The following is a 17,840-nucleotide window of genomic DNA, read 5'->3' as shown; positions in this document are numbered from 1 at the left end:
AAAAGCGAAAGTAGAAAAAAAAATCTATTTTTGATGATTTTTAGTTTACTACAGAATTTAAATGTACACTGAGTCAAAATGTCTTAATGAATGTACCAATAGAAATTATCTAAATGACCTGAAAAAAACTCTTTTTATATTGACTATCATTGAAAGTTAAGAAAATGTAATCAATCATTCTATATTCTATTCTATTCAACCTATAAGGTTGCTGTTCTGGAGATACTTGTTTATTGTTGATATTTGTTTTTCAATGGACAGCAATGATATATACTTAATTAAATAAAGATACAGCATTTTAGTACTTCTTTAGTAGTTCTACTTCATTATTATATCTCTGATGCTTATATATTATATTTTAAGATCAAATAAAATGAAATGTAAAAGGAAAGAAAACACATTCTAAACAAGAGCATTTTATATAAAGGTAAAATGTAAAATATAGCTGTCAAAAAAGAGAAAATCTGCTGTCAGACATGTTCGAATGAGGTTGTTCCTCTTATGTTAAGGTAAACACGGGTAAAACAATCAAATAAAATGTGGGAAATGTATTAAAAAATATAAAGTTCACCTAATTGCTTGGGCACACCTCTTTTCATTCAATGTGTTTTTATACTTTTCATTATTTTTACATTATAAATTTAATATTGAAGACTGTAATAAAGCTCTACAGGGACACATGCAGAATTATTCTGTAAATAAAAAAGTGTTAAACAAACCAGAATATGTTTTATAATTTAGATTTTTCTAAGCAGCACATTTATCTTGAAGGACAGATCTGCAGACTCTTGGTGAGATTTTAATCTCAGTGTCTTCATGAGGGAGAGTCAACTGGAATAGTTTTCTCAGCGTCTTAAAGGAAGGAGTTCCTGGAGGTGCTGAACAATAGTTGCTGCTTTTCTTTCCTTCATGCTGTGAAGCTCCAGCTCATCCCAATTAAATCACCTCAAATCACCTTCTCAGTTCATCAGGTTTAGATCAGGGGATTAATGTGGAGGATATGTGTCCCTTAATTGTTTGTTATGAAAATAAATTAAATAAATAAATTTAGTTTATTGAAACCAGCTACCAGCAAAAATCTGATTGTAAGCTGGATTTTTTATTTTTTATATGTATGTAACATGAGATACTATAACAGTGTTAAGATTTCAGCAAACTACTAAATGTCTGTATTCAAAGCAGCTCAGTTCATTGTAAAACAAACCAAGCCTAGGTATTTTTCTTTTTTAAAAAGTGCACAGATCCATTTACTCCTGCTCTTCAGTTGGTTCTGTGTGTGTCTGGTCTGATGCTGAACTCTGCTCCTCTTCATGGTCCACGACTTCTGCTGTAGAACTCGGCTCATTAAAGGATGAACAGGCCGTGTGGTTGTTGCTACAGTCTGCTGAGCATTTGCAGGCGTTGTCTTCTCCTCGGTCGTGTTTGTCGTATTCAGAAGTGTTTGTGTTTAATCTGGTGTTGGATTTGGAGAGGTCCAGCTCTTTCAGCTGAGCCTGAAGCCGCTTCTCCAGCTCCTCGGAGCTTCGGGCCAGCATGTAGCTCACCTTCCTCTGATGGGCCAAAGCTTCCTCCTTGTCACTCAGCTGAAACAGACAGAGACACGGCTGGTTCATTTACACTCAGATCAGGCATTTAGACCAGTGTTGTCTGAAGTCGGTTTCTGTTAACGTCTTTGTTTTCTTAAGCCTTCCTTGAAAAACTAGTTCTATGGGATAAAAGCCCTGAAAACAGAGCTTAGAATGAGGACCAAGAACTGTGTTACACATGTATTATATATGTATATAGGTACTATTTAAAAAGTACTTTGATTAAAAGAACAATCCATAAGACGGTCCACTAGCACAATGTGCTAATCAGCTAGTTATGCAAATTTTACAATGCATAAAATAGCGCATATACTAGAGACTAGAGCAGGGGTGTCCAAACTACGGCCCGTTGCCTTTTTGGAGCGAGGTATTTTAGAAATAGAATGAAAGTTGCCCCGCTGTTAAGCAGGTTTTTATAATGTGAGATTCAAAGTTTGAACGCTAGATGTCAGAAACGGGCCAAAGAGTCTAAAAGCGGAGAGGGTGCGCATTTCTAGCGCAGAAAAACGGGGCAAAAGAGTCTAAAAGCGGAGAGAGTGCGCATTTCTAGCAGAGAAAAACGGGCCAAAGAGTCTAAAAGTTGCCATAATTAAGGAGTTTAATATTAAGAGACATCATGAAATTAAACATCAATTTGAAAAATCTTAGTTTACACAACACTGTCAAAGATAAAGATAGTAAGTCAAGTAAAATGGTGTGTAAATGAAAGTAATCAGTAAAATGTATTATTTAAAGTGGTATATTTCATTATTTGTTTTATTACAGAGTCTGTGGCCCGTGACTTCAAATATATTTCTCCTTCTGCCCCCCAACAAAAAAAGTTTGGACACCCCTGTACTAGAGCATCTCAATAAATTAGAAGGTCATTGAAAAGTTACTTTGTTTCAGTTATTTAGTTAAAAATGTGAAATTCGTATATAATATACAGATGTATTACACACAGGGTGTTAGCAGAGGGAAGCTGTAAGATATGAAGTGCTGTAAGATTTTGTGGGAAAACAAAACTGCACTGACTTTAGACTCACACAGTGGATCAACACAGTGGATCAACACCAGCAGATGTTGCACATGTCTCTCTAAACCATCACTGATTGGTGGAAACTTCACACTAGACCTCAAGCAGTTTGGACTGTGTGTCTCTCCACTCTTCCTCCAGACTCTGATCCCTTGATTTACTTTAAATGAAATGTAAAATTTACTGATGATCAGTGATGGTTTGGAGAGACATGTCATCTGCTGGTGTTGATCCACTGTGTTTTATTATCAAGTCTAAAGTCAGTGCAGTTTTGTTTTCCCCAAAAATCTTACAGCACTTCATGCTTCCATCTGCTAACACTGCAGAAAGTACCAATTGGGATAATATAATATTCTAATTTCTGATACACTGATTTTTGCATTTAATATAGGAGTTTCACATTTTTTATTGAATTTCTGAAAAAAAGTAACTTTTCAATGATATTCAAATTTTTGACATGCATCTGTATACGCAACTCAGAGTAAACTATTGTGTCTCAAACAGGGTAAGTACTAAATGATTTCTAACCAAATGACACCTGTTAAGAATTGTGCTTTAAATTTGGGGATCCACAGCACATGTGGAAGTGAACAGCGTGCACACATACCAGATCGAGCAGTAACCGTAGGGTTTCTGTGGGGTCAGTGGGCTCCTTTCCCTCTCTGGCAGACGGCAGAAATCTTCTCAACTTCTGAGCCATGCTGGCTGAGCTGCCCTGTTTCCCTGCAAAAGAAAGTATAAAGTGAAAGTATGAAGATAGATATCATACATACTGTGGATGCAGTATACCATAGCACACAGAGCAGAAGTGACATCATTGTAAATTATACCGATTTTATAACTAAGCCTAAAATGAACTCTTTGGTATTACCTGGATTTCTATATTGATTACTAATAAAATGTGATTTAATCCACAGTTGTAGACGATCACACTCTAACTAAACTAATACCACCCAAATAAATGAACTGTTCATGTGATTCATGAAAAACATAAACTACATCAAGATCATCCACAGTGCACGCTAGAAAAAATAAGTGAACTGCTGCATTAATGACGTCTCTGAGAGCTAACTGGTATAAAGTGTTTAAGTTCATAAGATTTTACCTATTAAACAAAGGCACACAAAGTCTGTTCCAATTTAATATAAGGCTACTTTATACAGGGTTTATAAATGCATAAAGCAGTTTATTAATGTTATTAATTGAGTTGTTAAATACTTTCTTTTTAAAAACATTAATAAGCACTTAATAAACAAATAAATAGAAATAAGAATAGTGAAATAGTATAGAAAGTCTTTTTTTTCATTTTATATGTTATTATAATTATAATGAATAAAGTTATTAACAGAAATGTTAATGCTAAGTGATGGAAAAGACAAAGTAAGATAAGTATCTAGTAAAAACTGAGGTTTAACAGTATAAACGAATGTGAAATCACTTGTTTTGGTACATGACAAGCCACTGCTTACCTTTCTATTTATGTGTTGTAACTTTATTAATGGTTTATAACCTAATTAATAACCATTTATAAACTATTTATAAACCTGGTATAAGGAGGCCTTATTTTAAAGTGGTACCGAAACAACATATAGTAATCAATAAAACTCAGCTCACTGGTGTCATGGTGAGCACAGAATTGCAGACACGTGCAGATACTGATAAAACAATTTGTTTATTATAAAAATAAACAGATGTAAGACGTGGTTGATACAGAAAACAGTTAATCACCAGAAACCAGAGCAATGTAGACAAAACCATACCATAAACGAGAGACAGTCCAGAGTTCATACACGAGATATCCAATGTCAGAGGTAATCCAAGAGGCAGTAGTGAAAACACAGTCCAGGTAATACACAAGCAATCCAATATCAGAGGCAAAGGCAATAATCGGCGTCGAGAAAACAAAAGCAAGGTCATACACAAGATAAACTGAGACAAGAGATATAGAACGCTTTGTAAAGAGGAGAACCTACAATACGCGGCGTGGGTGTTTGTGTGGAGTGCTCTTTTATAGTGCCAGTAATCAGTATTCAGGACTTCCTGGAGGAAGCAGGTGAGGTGTCACGTGACCAGGTGAGTGCGTGATGTCAGCGGGTGGTGCATTCTGGGTAATCTAGTTGTTGACCTGAGAACCTCCATTAGAGCTGGGTGTGGAAGGGACAGAGGAGCTAACAGCACCAGACGTGACAACTGGTGTGAATAAATCATTGTATTATTTTAAATCCAGACAATCTGTAACTGTTTAGTTTGTTTGTTTTTTTTTGTTAAGTTTTTATATATTTTATTTATTTCATCCTGTTTTTTATTTTATTTTACATTTTAGCTTTTATTTTACCATTTACTTTTTCTTATAATCATAGTGTTTTTTTAAAGTTAGTTTATTTTTTTTAGTTTGTGTTTGTGTTAATTATTTATGTCTTAATTTGATTGCTTTTTATTTTAGCATGTCCATTTATCCATTTGTCCATATATTTTATTTTTATTTCTCATTTTAATGCTTTTTCCATTTAATTTATCTTGTTTTGTTTTTGTTTAGGAAGTTCATAATTTTAGTTTAACCTGATTAAAAACTTGATTTTTATTTAATTTTAATTTATTTTCAATGTATAACCGAGTAAAAATAAAGGTTGACTGATTAATCGATGCAAACAACTTCCTAAAGACATCAGACGATGTGTTACGGAGGTGCAAGAAGCATCCTGTTTAGATTACTTTAAAACAGCTACTAAAAAATATATAAAGAGCTACAGAGCTCTCTACAAACTGCAAAACCTTAATGTTAATGTGTCCAGTTTTACAAAAAAACTGAACATAAATAATGTTAATAAAAGGACATTAAAAAGGAATTAACCTGCACTGTGACTGTTCACACAATATACATCAATACTGGCCACAATTAAACGTTTCAGTGTGTAACATCAAAATACCAGGGTTTTTTAATTACTGTGTAAAACATAATGATTCTGCCTTTATTACTGGACTGTCCACATTAATCACTGTACCTCTCACTGGTTTTGAATGGCGTGGCGCTTGTCTGTCGTTTTCAGCCAACTGCAGCACCTTCTCGCTCCCTCTCTTCAGCTGCTGCTCAAAGGCGATGCGGAAAGCGTCCACCATCACATACGCCTCCTCCTTCCTCCTCCTCTGCACCTCCAACTGATGCAAATACACATTATTATGGTATTATATATGATATCAGCAGAGGTGGAAAGTAATGAATTACATTTACTCAAGTTACTGTAATTGAGTAGATTTTATGAGTAATTTAGGTATAGGTAATTTTACTCAAGTACATTTTGACACAAGTAATTTACTTCTCTACATTGGGAAAACTCCCCGTTACTGAGAAAAAATAAAATGCTGGGAAAAAAACAATTGTCTGAATAAAAAAAAATTATAATTGGCGCGGATGCGCCGGTGCACAGATGCTCGCAAGTGGAAATACGAGGCAATAACGTCCTCATGCGATACAAAATGTGCCCCGCCGGACAGAGCTGCCAGCTCTCCATACTTCCACATCAAACCTGAGAAAGCATGTGGTGATAAGTAATTTTATCATTAAACAATCAGCTTAAATGTTAAAAGAAACATGTAAATAGCAGTTAAAGCACAGCAATGGGAAGTTAAAAAATAATAATGACCTGTAAAACGATAAAAATACAGTTTATAGTCACATCTATGACCATAACTTTTTAACAGTAAAGAAAAAAAATGGATCATTAAACCTATACCACTTGTTCTTAAAAATGTTTTATGGGGGGGTCTGAACAAATACTGCCTGAAAGGTCCAAATTATTATGTGGAATAATAGTTCATTAAAAACAATTTAATAAATGATTTGTTTTACTTTTTTACATCAAATAATTAAAAGTAACTATGTAACTTTTACTCAAAGTAAATTTTTAATTGAGTAATTTTTACTTTTACTCAAGTAGATTTTTAGATGGGTACTTTTACTTGAGTAGAATTTTAGCAAAGTAAAGGTACTTTTACTTAATTACAATTTTTTTTTACTTTTCCACCTCTGGATATCAGTATGGTAAATTTGTATTATTCCTGTACTAAAACGGTACAGTACCTCCTGTTTGAGCTGGAGAACCTGCATGCGGCTTGAAGCAGCACTTTTAGCACAAGGACACGGCTCACCCCCACTGGAGGTACAGTGGCAAGCTCCATACACTGCAAGCTAGAACACAAAAAAAAATTATCTCACTGTCTATTTATTCATTTATTTTTAAATCCAGCCAAATGACTTATTGCTTGTTGCTCTGTTACCTGCTAATGTGAACACAGGATAATAAGCCCACCTCGAGACAGGGACTCTTGCAAGAAATCAATTAATTAATGTATGTATTTACTATTTATTTTTTTACTTCACCAGTCAGTGTTTTACTGTTATGGCCGATGGGTGTATATTTAAAATTCAAGAGCAACGCAAGTGTGTTGCAAAAAAGCCATCAGACACTGTTCAGTCTACCTCCAGTGCGTATCCCTCTCTCCCATGTTTGCTCGGGGGCTGAGTCTTCTGGAAATCTCTCCTTTCCTGAGCACTCAGCAATCCCAGCAGCTCCAAACACTGCTGACTCAGTGCTGTTACACACACACACACACACACACACCACATGCAATTAGAAAAATCATTAAGATTTAATCAACTTTATTTTCTATTTCTTGTTTAAGTAGCACTGTGAACAGGTGATAGCACTATAAAGTGCTATTGCAATTTAATTTAAACATTTAACAAATAAACAAATAATTTAAAGGGTCTGATTTTTTTTGAGTTTATATATTTGTCCCCTTGTACCTGTTTTAAGGGTCAAACATGTGGGGGGTTTCCGGACCTGTGTGGATGTATAATGACTTTTTAAAATTAATTTAAAAGCTGTCTGAGCACCTCGTGCCCACCCGGCAAGATGTGAACATCCTAGTGTCTGTCCACAAGACTCTGAGCCTGCTAGTGATTTTGGCCATAACTCCCTTATTCTGTCACTTCTGAGTAAAAAGAAACCTTTAAGTTTAACAGAAAGTGATTTGATTTATATCGTGATATATATCGATATCGGCTGAAAAACTGGAAAACTATATCGTGATAAGATTTTTTTCCATATCGCCCAGCCCTAGCTCAACCCCTTACAAAGACATAAAGATTAATGGTAGGTTTAGTTTAACAGAGTGAGAGAGACAGATTATCTACAACAAATCTAAAAAAAAAAAAAAATTAATAAAGGTTCTAAATTAATTCGCAAGTATTAAGTAAGTATTTGATCAACCAGCAAGAATTCTGTTTTCATGAAGCAAAAAAAGAATTAGTCCTGTCTAGAGTTTAAGAGAAGTATTCTTAATCTCACCTCGTTTTGTGTCACATAATCAAACAATCAGTCAAAAACCGTAGAAAATCTTGAATAAAAACCTTCTGGTTTCTGTCAGAACACCGAAGACAGGTCGTGGATGGGTCTTCCAACATGACAATGACCCAAAACATACGGCCAAGGCAACAGGAGAGTGGCTTAAGAAGAAGCACATTAAGATACCTGAGTCTCCAGACATAAAAAAAAAATCCCATGGAAAATCTATGGTGGGAATTCTGTTTGCCAAGTGAAACCCTAAAAACCTTCAGGATTCTCCACCAAGTACCAAGTTTTGCTTGAGAATCAAATATCTATTTCACAATATCAATTCTATTGGTAACATTTTCTTTTTCTTGAAAAATGTCTTTGTAAGGGCTATTACAGTAATTTTCCCCACTGTATAAACTACAAGCCACACATATCAAACTATTTGCCACTTCAGTGGAATCAGCTCCATTGAAAACAAATACAGATAATAAAAATATCATACTCCTTAAAATAAAAAGGTAGACTCACAGGTGTTCTCTGTTCGGAGGTCCTGTAGCTGCTCCAGCTTTTCATTCAGAGCTTTACTCAGGGCCTTGTTTTCTGCACACACCCTGTTTCACAAAGATAAGAAGAGTGTGGTCAGTTTGAGAAAAACGTAACAGCACAGTACTTTAAGCGAGGTGGTGTAGTGGATAATTAGTGTATTTGTGAAGGGAAGGTTAGGTTAGTGTTTGTGTCAAATGTTGCTGATCGGATCATAAATGGCCACAGAAACGAGCTGTTAGGTGGAGGAGGTTACTAGTGCTGTGTAGGTAATAGTGAGTGAGTGGCAGAGCTGGAAAGTAATTAATTACATTTACTCAAGTTACTGTAATTGAGTAGATTTTATGAGTAATTTAAAATAGGTAATTTTACTTTTACTCAAGTACATTTTGACACAAGTAATTTACTTTGCTACATTGGAAAACTCCCAATTACTGAGTGAAAAAAAGGCTTGGGGGGAAAAAACACAATTGTCTGAATAAAACAAAAAAAAGGGGCACAGATGCTCGCGCATGGAATAACGAGGCAATAACGTCCTCATGCAATACAAAATATGCCCCGCCGGACAGAACTGTCAGCTTTCAAAACTTCCACATCAAACCTGAGAAAGCATGTGGTGGTGAGTATTTTTTGTCATTAAACAATCTGCTTAAATGTTAAAAAATGTAAATAGCAGTTAAAGCACAGCAATGGCAAGTTACATAATAATGAATTGTAAAACTATAAAAATATGGTTTATAGTCACCTACATGACCATAATCTTTTAACAGTAAAGAAAAAAAATGGATCATAGAAACCTATACCACTTTTTCTTTAAAATGTTTTATGGGGTGGTCTGAACAAATACTGCCTGAAGGTACAAATTATTATGTGGAATAATAGTTCATTAAAAATGATTTAATTTATTATTAGTTTTTACTTTTTTACATCAAATAATTAAAAGTAACTATGTAACTTTTACTCAAAGTAAATTTTAAATTGAGCACTTTTTTACTTTTACTCGAGTAGATTTGTAGCAAAGTAAATTACTTTTACTTAATTACAATTTTACAGTACTTTTTCCACCTCTGATGAAAAGTAGAGTAGAGTATATGACAATATAATACAATACAATTTTCTTAGTTTCAAAATACATTGAGTAGAAAGACAAATAGTAAATTGCAACTCTACAGCAATAATTATATATACAAATGTACATAATATCAATTCACCATTCACATACCAGTGCATCTGCACTCAATACAACAATACAAAACAACATCAGAGAAATCTGCCAGTTTTCTCTGTAAGTAACCGGTAACATTATCCACTGTCGTACCTGTCGTATTTCAGCCCCCACGCATGTTCTACATTCTTAAACTGGACCTGGTTGAAGGTAATCTCCCACTGCAAAGCATTCACCTCCTGTGTGAATAAAATAGACAGTTTAAGAAGACAGATACTTAGCGCATTAGTGTAGGAATAGGGTTTTCCTTTAGCCCACGGTTATCACTTAAGACTAGGGCATTAGTTTGTGGTTAGTGAATGAGCTTGGAGCTTTAGATCATGGTTAGAGCTTAAGATTAGCAAGATCAGCTTTAGTTTGTGACTAGTGCTTAAGCTTTAGTCTCTTGCCTTAGATCAGAATAAGAATATTTGATCATGATTAATGCTTTGTCAAAAAGTAAGCAGACATATCTGTCTGCAAAAAATAATTTTAGGCCGGCAGCATAAAGGCATAGACTACAACTTTCTTCTTCAACACCACCAGGCCCAGGCCCAGGAAAAAACTATTTAGCTAAGGATAAATGGAGACCAATCAGAAAGCTGTATTTGTCACTCGCTCACTGTGTGTGTGTGTGTGTGTGTGTGTGTGTGTGTGTTCCTCTGTATCTGAGATTCATCAGGTAGCCCCTATTTAAATGTGGGAGACTCCCTGAACTTCCGTGACAGGTGGGACCACTGGGTTATTAGTAATGTTATACTTTTATGAAAAAAAAAAGAGTATATTAATAATACAATAATTTCTAAGCGTTTATAATAAAATCTTCTAGTTAACACATACAATTACTATAATAAATAACTATAATGACTTGAATTAATATTATATAAACAATACAGTATTACAGTATTTCCATTGGTTTTCCACTGCAAGTACAGACATAAGGCACATTTTCAGATACCTCTGATTTTGCCCAATTAATCATGATATATCATTGTATTATACTGAATAAAAGTCTATTTTTGGATTGTTAAACCACAGAAGAAAACTGAAAGCAGGTCATTAACTCACCTTTTCCAAAGCTTTGGTCCGCTCCTCACTCTTCTGAAGCAAACTTTTGGTGTGGGTTGTTGCTTTATCTAATATAGCCTTCAGGAACAAAAAAAGTAAAAGAATATTTAACAGCTAAAATAATTAAAAAATAACCTGTTTTCAAATTGTATATAACACATCATATTATTACCTGGCCTTGTAGGATCCTCAGAGCTTCATGTTTGCCCTCCAAGTGTCGATGGGTGACTTCTAGCTCTGTCCGCAGCAGCTCTACTTCCTGCAGAACAGGATTAGGCATCATATAACCTAATGTGTATTTTAATAAATAGTTTGACAAAAAAAATCATTTTTCGATTGAATGCTAACACCAGATGAAGAGACAAAGTTTCGATAGATTTTTTGCTTATAAAAAGTCATTATAATTAAAAAAAAAAATCTATTTACTCAGGTTATCTTGGTCTGACATTAAAATTTTGTTTTCTAATCTAAAAAATGTAAGTTTGACAAATAAATACTAATTAAGTACTAACCTTAAAAATACACACCAAAGTCAACAGAGTAACTGCAGAGGTGGGTTCAGAACAGGATATGGATAAGACGTGAACAGGTTCCTATAGCTCACGCTTTCATTTTAAGCACAAAAGGGGGAAATGACAAAGTATTGTCAAAGTGTCAAATAAACTAATCCTGACTAAATCCTTCTAATCCTACATCATAAAATAAAGATATCATATTATAATTCCTTTTTTTATCATGTATTATCTATTTAACTTTGCTCATTTATACACAGTTTACTAGCATACGTGTTATGTTTGCTCTGTACAAAGTTAGTTATTGCTTTAGTGTGCTTCCTTTATATTCTGTAGAGTTAATAGATTAATTAATTTTCCCTTATAAAAAGGAATTATAATTTAAAAACATTTTTAACAACATTTTTTTTTCTATTTACTCAGGTTATCTTGGTCTGACATTAAAAATTGGTTTTCTAATCTAAAAAATGTAAGTTTGACAAAAAAATACTAATTAAATACTAACCTAAAAATAAATCTGTATGGAGGTAAACACTTTTTTACATCACTGTACATGCACTGAGAATATGCACTGTTATCCACTACCTGCTCTTTTATATTCTAATTATCTGTGGTTTGGTTTATCTGGCTACCAGTTGCTGCTCGTATTAAATGTAAAGCCCTCATGATTGTCTACAAGGTGATGACATATCAGAACCAGCTCCTTCCTACATGCACTTACTCCTATAGGTCTATATCACCTCCCAGCTGCTGCGCTCCTCCAGTAAACGTCGTCTAGCTTTACCAAAAATCCAGACTGTCCTCATACAGAGTTTCCCCAAAGGTGGAACAAACTACCTTCCACTACCAGATCAGGAGCGTCCCTCATTATCTTTAAGAAGCACGAGAAATGTAATGTAAAGTAATGTAAAGCCACACTGTGAGCTGCTGTACCCTTCAGCTTATAGCTCTCTCTCATAAAACAAGTTTTATTTGTGAAGTTTCTTCATGTCGTACCTCTGTGACCTCCTGCAGTCTTCTCTGCAATGCTTCACTGGAGTCGCCGGCACTGCTGTCTACAACAGAGCAGAGCAATAAACACCACATTGTATACAGACTATTGAGACTGTGGCCTTCAGCCTCTGTACTGCTGTAGTTCACCTTCTCAACACTGACCACAGCCAGCCTGCAACTCTGTCTTACAAACTGGAGCAAGCCTGTTCAAACCTGAAAAGAGCTTTATGGTTTTCAGAGCATACTGATCAACCAGCTGAAGCATAGGGTCTACAAGCATGATTAAACTGGCCAATTGGGTTAGCATGACCATGATGAGCATGACCGAGCAGTTTAATTTTATTTCCATTTTTTTTCCCATTTTCTCCCAATTTAGCTGCTACTTAGCTGTTTTTCCCTATTACTAGTGATGCCACAACACCAGGAGGGTGAAGACTAGCACACGCCTCCTCCGACACATGTGAAGTAAAATCACCACCTCTTTTTAAACTTCTGCTGATGCAGCACTGCTAAGTAGAATCACAGTGCCCTGAGAGAAAAGCACAGCAACTCGGTTCCCATACATCAGCTCACAGACGCAGCCTTGTGCTGATCCACATCACCCTAGTAGAGATGAAGGGAAAGAGCACCAACTACCCATCCAGTTAGAGCAAGACCAATTGTGCTCTCTCAGGGCTCCAGCAGCTGATGGCAAGCTACATGACTTGGATTCAAACCAGTGATCTCCTGATCATAGTAGCAGCGCTTTTGACCATTGGTGCACTTAGCGCCCATGACTTAACTGGTTTACCAGCCTGAACAAGCCTGTCTAGTAAAACCAAGCTGGTTGAACAGTAAGACCAGCAAAAAACATAAACATCTCAAACAGATAAAATATCACGGAATCTAGAATGAGTGGCCCAAGCGACACAGATTTTTTACCCAATCACACGTGGGAAAGAGAGGAAGAGGGAGAGAAAGACGCTTCCCTCATGTGCATATTAATGAAGCACATGCAAAACAGAGAGGGTTCTGATTGGCCTGTTCTCTGATAAGAGTCTGTCCCTCAGCCAATCAGTTTTTAGTGTGGTCGGGCAATGTTTTTTTTCCCTTCCTGGACAGGATGCGTTCAGGACCATGGCTTCCTTTAAAACTCATTTCACCTCTGACTACTCTAAAGTAGGTCTGCAACGATTAGTCGATATAATCGACAATGTCGATTATTTAAATTTGTCGACTATAAATTTCATTGTCGACTAATTGTTCATTTGTAAAAGTACTGCATTACACAAAGTGCTGGGGACAGAAGCGCAATGGGAGATGGGTAAATGGCTCCCTCATACAGTTTAAATTCAACTCAGTTTGTGTCTCTAAAAGTGCACAAACACAACAGATTACATATTTACTTACTAAATTTAGTACTTCCCATGTTTAAACAAAATCTAGACCTTTAAATGCCTTTTAAACCTCATGTTCAGTTGTTTCTATTGTTTTTAGAGATGGAGGACATGGCAGAAATAATCGTTGACTAATCGACTAATCGAAAAAATAATCATCAGAATAGTCGACTACCAATCCATGTCTGGTAAAAGTAAAAAACAATGATTTTTTGCAACTTGGGATGTTTGGCATGACCTAACAGGATTACAGGGTTTGACCAGCAAAACCATGCATGGCCAAAATCCAATTCAGTATATACTGTGCTGGTTAAGAGACTGATGTATGCACACTCATATAAAGATCATTAGCTGGTCAGAAAACTACACTAGACTACAGTGTGTTCAGACTTGCACTGCAGAAAGTGTTGCTACCTCACATACTGTAGCTTTGCAAAACACACCAAAGTCAACAGAGTAACTGCAGAGGTGGGTTCAGAACAGGATATGGATAAGACGTGAACAGGTTCCTATAGCTCACGCTTTCATTTTAAGCGCAAAAGGGGGAAATGACAAAGTATTGTTGACAAACGCCAAATGAACTAATCCTGACTCTTATCCTAAATCCTAAAAAAATTAAGATATCATATTAGAATAGTTTTTTTTTAATCATGTAGTATCTTTTTAACTTTGCTCATTTATACACAGTTTCCTAGCATAAGTATTATGTTAGCCATGTATGAAGTTAGTTATTGCTTTATTGTGCTTACTATATTTTCTGTAGAATTAATATCGTTTGTCATGTTAGCAACATTTATTTATTTGTAACAGCACTGCACAAAGTGCTGGGACAAAACTGCAATGGGGAAAAAGGGATAATGAGTTCATTCACACAGCACACACTCAACCTGGTATGTTTCTACAAAAGTGCCAAAACACAACAGATTACATATTTACTTGATAAATATTATAATTTCCACATTTGAACATGTTTTGGGCTATTAAATTCTCATTCCCAGTTATTCCAGTTATTCTAATTTTTTGAGATGCACCAGTATAATTATGTAATATGTTATAGTCTAACCTTCTGAGACTATATTTAAGTAGGCCTGTTACTGGCAGGTGTCGTAGCTGATGGTTTAAATATATATATATTGGACAGAGTGTCCCTTTAGACCTAGTCTTATCCCTAGTCCAGCAGGTGTAGTAGCTGATGGTTTAAATGTCTTTATATTGGACAGAGTGTCCCTTTAAACCTAGTCTTAGCCCTAGTCCAGCAGGTGTAGTAGCTGATGGTTTAAATGTCTTTATATTGGACAGAGTGTCCCTTTAAACCTAGTCTTAGCCCTAGTCCAGCAGGTGTAGTAGCTGATGGTTTAAATGTCTTTATATTGGACAGATTGTCCCTTTAAACCTAGTCTTAGCCCTAGTCCAGCAGGTGTAGTAGCTGATGGTTTACTTGTCTTTATATTGGACAGATTGTCCCTTTAAACCTAGTCTTAGCCCTAGTCAAGCAGGTGTAGTAGCTGATGGTTTAAATGTCTTTATATTGGACAGAGTGTCCCTTTAAACCTAGTCTTAGCCCTAGTCCAGCAGGTGTAGTAGCTGATGGTTTAAATGTCTTTATATTGGACAGAGTGTCCCTTTAAACTTGGTCTTAGCCCTAGTCCAGCAGGTGTAGTAGCTGATGGTTTAAATGTATTTATATTGGACAAAGTGTCCCTTTAAACCTGGCTTTAGCCCTAGTCCAGCAGGTGTAGTAGGTGATGGTTTAAATGTCTTTATATTAGACAGTGTCCCTTTAGACCTAGTCTTAGCCCTAGTCCAGCAGGTGTAGTAGCTGATGGTTTAAATATCTTTATATTGGACAGATTGTCCCTTTAAACCTAGTCTTAGCCCTAGTCCAGCAGGTGTAGTAGCTGATGGTTTACTTGTCTTTATATTGGACAGAGTGTCCCTTTAAACCTGGTCTTAGCCCTAGTCCAGCAGGTGTAGTAGCTGATGGTTTAAATGTATTTATATTGGACAAAGTGTCCCTTTAAACCTGGCTTTAGCCCTAGTCCAGCAGGTGTAGTAGCTGATGGTTTAAATGTCTTAATATTGGACAAAGTGTCCCTTTAAACCTGGTCTTAGCCCTAGTCCAGCAGGTGTAGTAGCTGATGGTTTAAATGTCTTAATATTGGACAAAGTGTCCCTTTAAACCTGGTCTTAGCCCTAGTCCAGCAGGTGTAGTAGCTGATTGTTTAAATGTCTTTATATTGGACAGAGTGTCCCTTTAAACCTGGTCTTAGCCCTAGTCCAGCAGGTGTAGTAGCTGATGGTTTAAATGTATTTATATTGGACAGAGTGTCCCTTTAGACCTAGTCTTATCCCTAGTCCAGCAGGTGTAGTAGCTGATGGTTTAAATGTCTTAATATTGGACAAAGTGTCCCTTTAAACCTGGTCTTAGCCCTAGTCCAGCAGGTGTAGTAGCTGATGGTTTACTTGTCTTTATATTGGACAGAGTGTCCCTTTAAACCTGGTCTTAGCCCTAGTCCAGCAGGTGTAGTAGCTGATGGTTTAAATGTATTTATATTGGACAAAGTGTCCCTTTAAACCTGGCTTTAGCCCTAGTCCAGCAGGTGTAGTAGCTGATGGTTTAAATGTCTTAATATTGGACAAAGTGTCCCTTTAAACCTGGTCTTAGCCCTAGTCCAGCAGGTGTAGTAGCTGATGGTTTAAATGTCTTAATATTGGACAAAGTGTCCCTTTAAACCTGGTCTTAGCCCTAGTCCAGCAGGTGTAGTAGCTGATTGTTTAAATGTCTTTATATTGGACAGAGTGTCCCTTTAAACCTGGTCTTAGCCCTAGTCCAGCAGGTGTAGTAGCTGATGGTTTAAATGTATTTATATTGGACAGAGTGTCCCTTTAGACCTAGTCTTATCCCTAGTCCAGCAGGTGTAGTAGCTGATGGTTTAAATGTCTTAATATTGGACAAAGTGTCCCTTTAAACCTGGTCTTAGCCCTAGTCCAGCAGGTGTAGTAGCTGATGGTTTAAATGTCTTAATATTGGACAAAGTGTCCCTTTAAACCTGGTCTTAGCCCTAGTCCAGCAGGTGTAGTAGCTGATGGTTTAAATGTCTTTATATTAGACAGTGTCCCTTTAAACCTGGTCTTAGCCCTAGTCCAGCAGGTGTAGTAGCTGATGGTTTAAATGTCTTTATATTGGACAGTGTCCCTTTAAACCTGGTCTTAGCCCTAGTCCAGCAGGTGTAGATGTACCTGAGTCTCTGAGCTCCTCTCTGAAGGCAGTGTACATGGAGCTGCAGGGCGTCCAGGAGAAGGGGCCGCTCCCATCACTGCCCCTCTTACTGAACCTGCTGTGGGCCAGGAGCTCCGGCAGCTCCCCTTTACTCCTCACCCGGGCAGAGGAGCAGCAGGGGGCGACCATGCCATCCCCCAAATCCCCCTCTCTCATATCATCTTCTGAGGGCTGCTCTCCACCTCCCTGCATGATCTCTCTGTTAATCCGCGAGCATGGCTCCAAACCAGCAGAGAAAACACTAAAAAGTGCTGTAGAGGTTCAACATCTGCGGAAAATAGGAAAAAATAAGACATTTTATAAGTAACAGCTGATACAATTTTTCTAACTTTCCGTTCCACCTTAAATCTCGCAGCAGTTCCTTTGTACATTACGGCGCCTCCGCTTTACTGTACTACAACTACAGCAGAATTTAAGGTGGAACGTACAGTTCCAAACAAGCTGGCGAATACGAAGCTAACTGTTCGTTACTTTATCACAATTCGATTTAACGACTCTTAAAACACAAAACACGACAAGACAAAAGAAGGAAACTCCGCTTAAACTTACCTGCTGAGAGTTAACCTATATAACCACAACATACAACACAACTCCAGAGCTTATTTACCTATATGGTTTCGAGTCCGTGAGGCTTCCAGCTGGACAGCAAGAAAAATTCCCCAGGTTTGGACAGAGTGAACAGGTGTGCCCCTTTCCACCTGTAGGCTGGATCTAACTGAAGCAGGTGTGCTGAACAGGTGAGTAGTGGAACTACAGCTGGACTGGGTACCAGGATAGGGATTGGTAATATTATATCAAATATAAAATTATTAATCTAAATAAGCATTGTCCTAAAATTAAAATTAAGAGCACTAAATCAAAACAGGTGAAAATCATGTACCATCAAAATCAAGAAATAGAAGCTAAAACTTAAAAGCCATGAAAAAA

The 17,840-nt window shown here is 36.6% G+C and overlaps 1 protein-coding gene across 1 annotated transcript; it reads right to left on the bottom strand.

The window, feature by feature from the left end:
• Positions 1-404: 404 nt before the first annotated feature.
• Positions 405-17,638, bottom strand: ccdc125 (coiled-coil domain containing 125). Its single transcript, XM_022668286.2, has 12 exons — positions 17,521-17,638; positions 16,874-17,181; positions 12,261-12,319; positions 10,925-11,011; positions 10,753-10,830; positions 9,799-9,884; positions 8,466-8,548; positions 7,079-7,191; positions 6,680-6,787; positions 5,604-5,757; positions 3,209-3,324; positions 405-1,583 (listed from the first exon to the last, which is right to left on the bottom strand). Exons 2-12 carry the CDS (start codon positions 17,103-17,105, stop codon positions 1,248-1,250), a joined length of 1,452 nt encoding a protein of 483 aa, XP_022524007.2. The 5' UTR covers positions 17,106-17,181; positions 17,521-17,638; the 3' UTR covers positions 405-1,247.
• Positions 17,639-17,840: the final 202 nt, after the last annotated feature.

Source organism: Astyanax mexicanus, chromosome 22 (assembly GCF_023375975.1).
Source record: "Astyanax mexicanus isolate ESR-SI-001 chromosome 22, AstMex3_surface, whole genome shotgun sequence".
NCBI lineage: Eukaryota > Metazoa > Chordata > Actinopteri > Characiformes > Acestrorhamphidae > Astyanax > Astyanax mexicanus.
The sequence above is the reverse complement of the archived record's forward strand: the minus strand, read 5'-3'. Positions and strand labels throughout refer to the sequence as shown.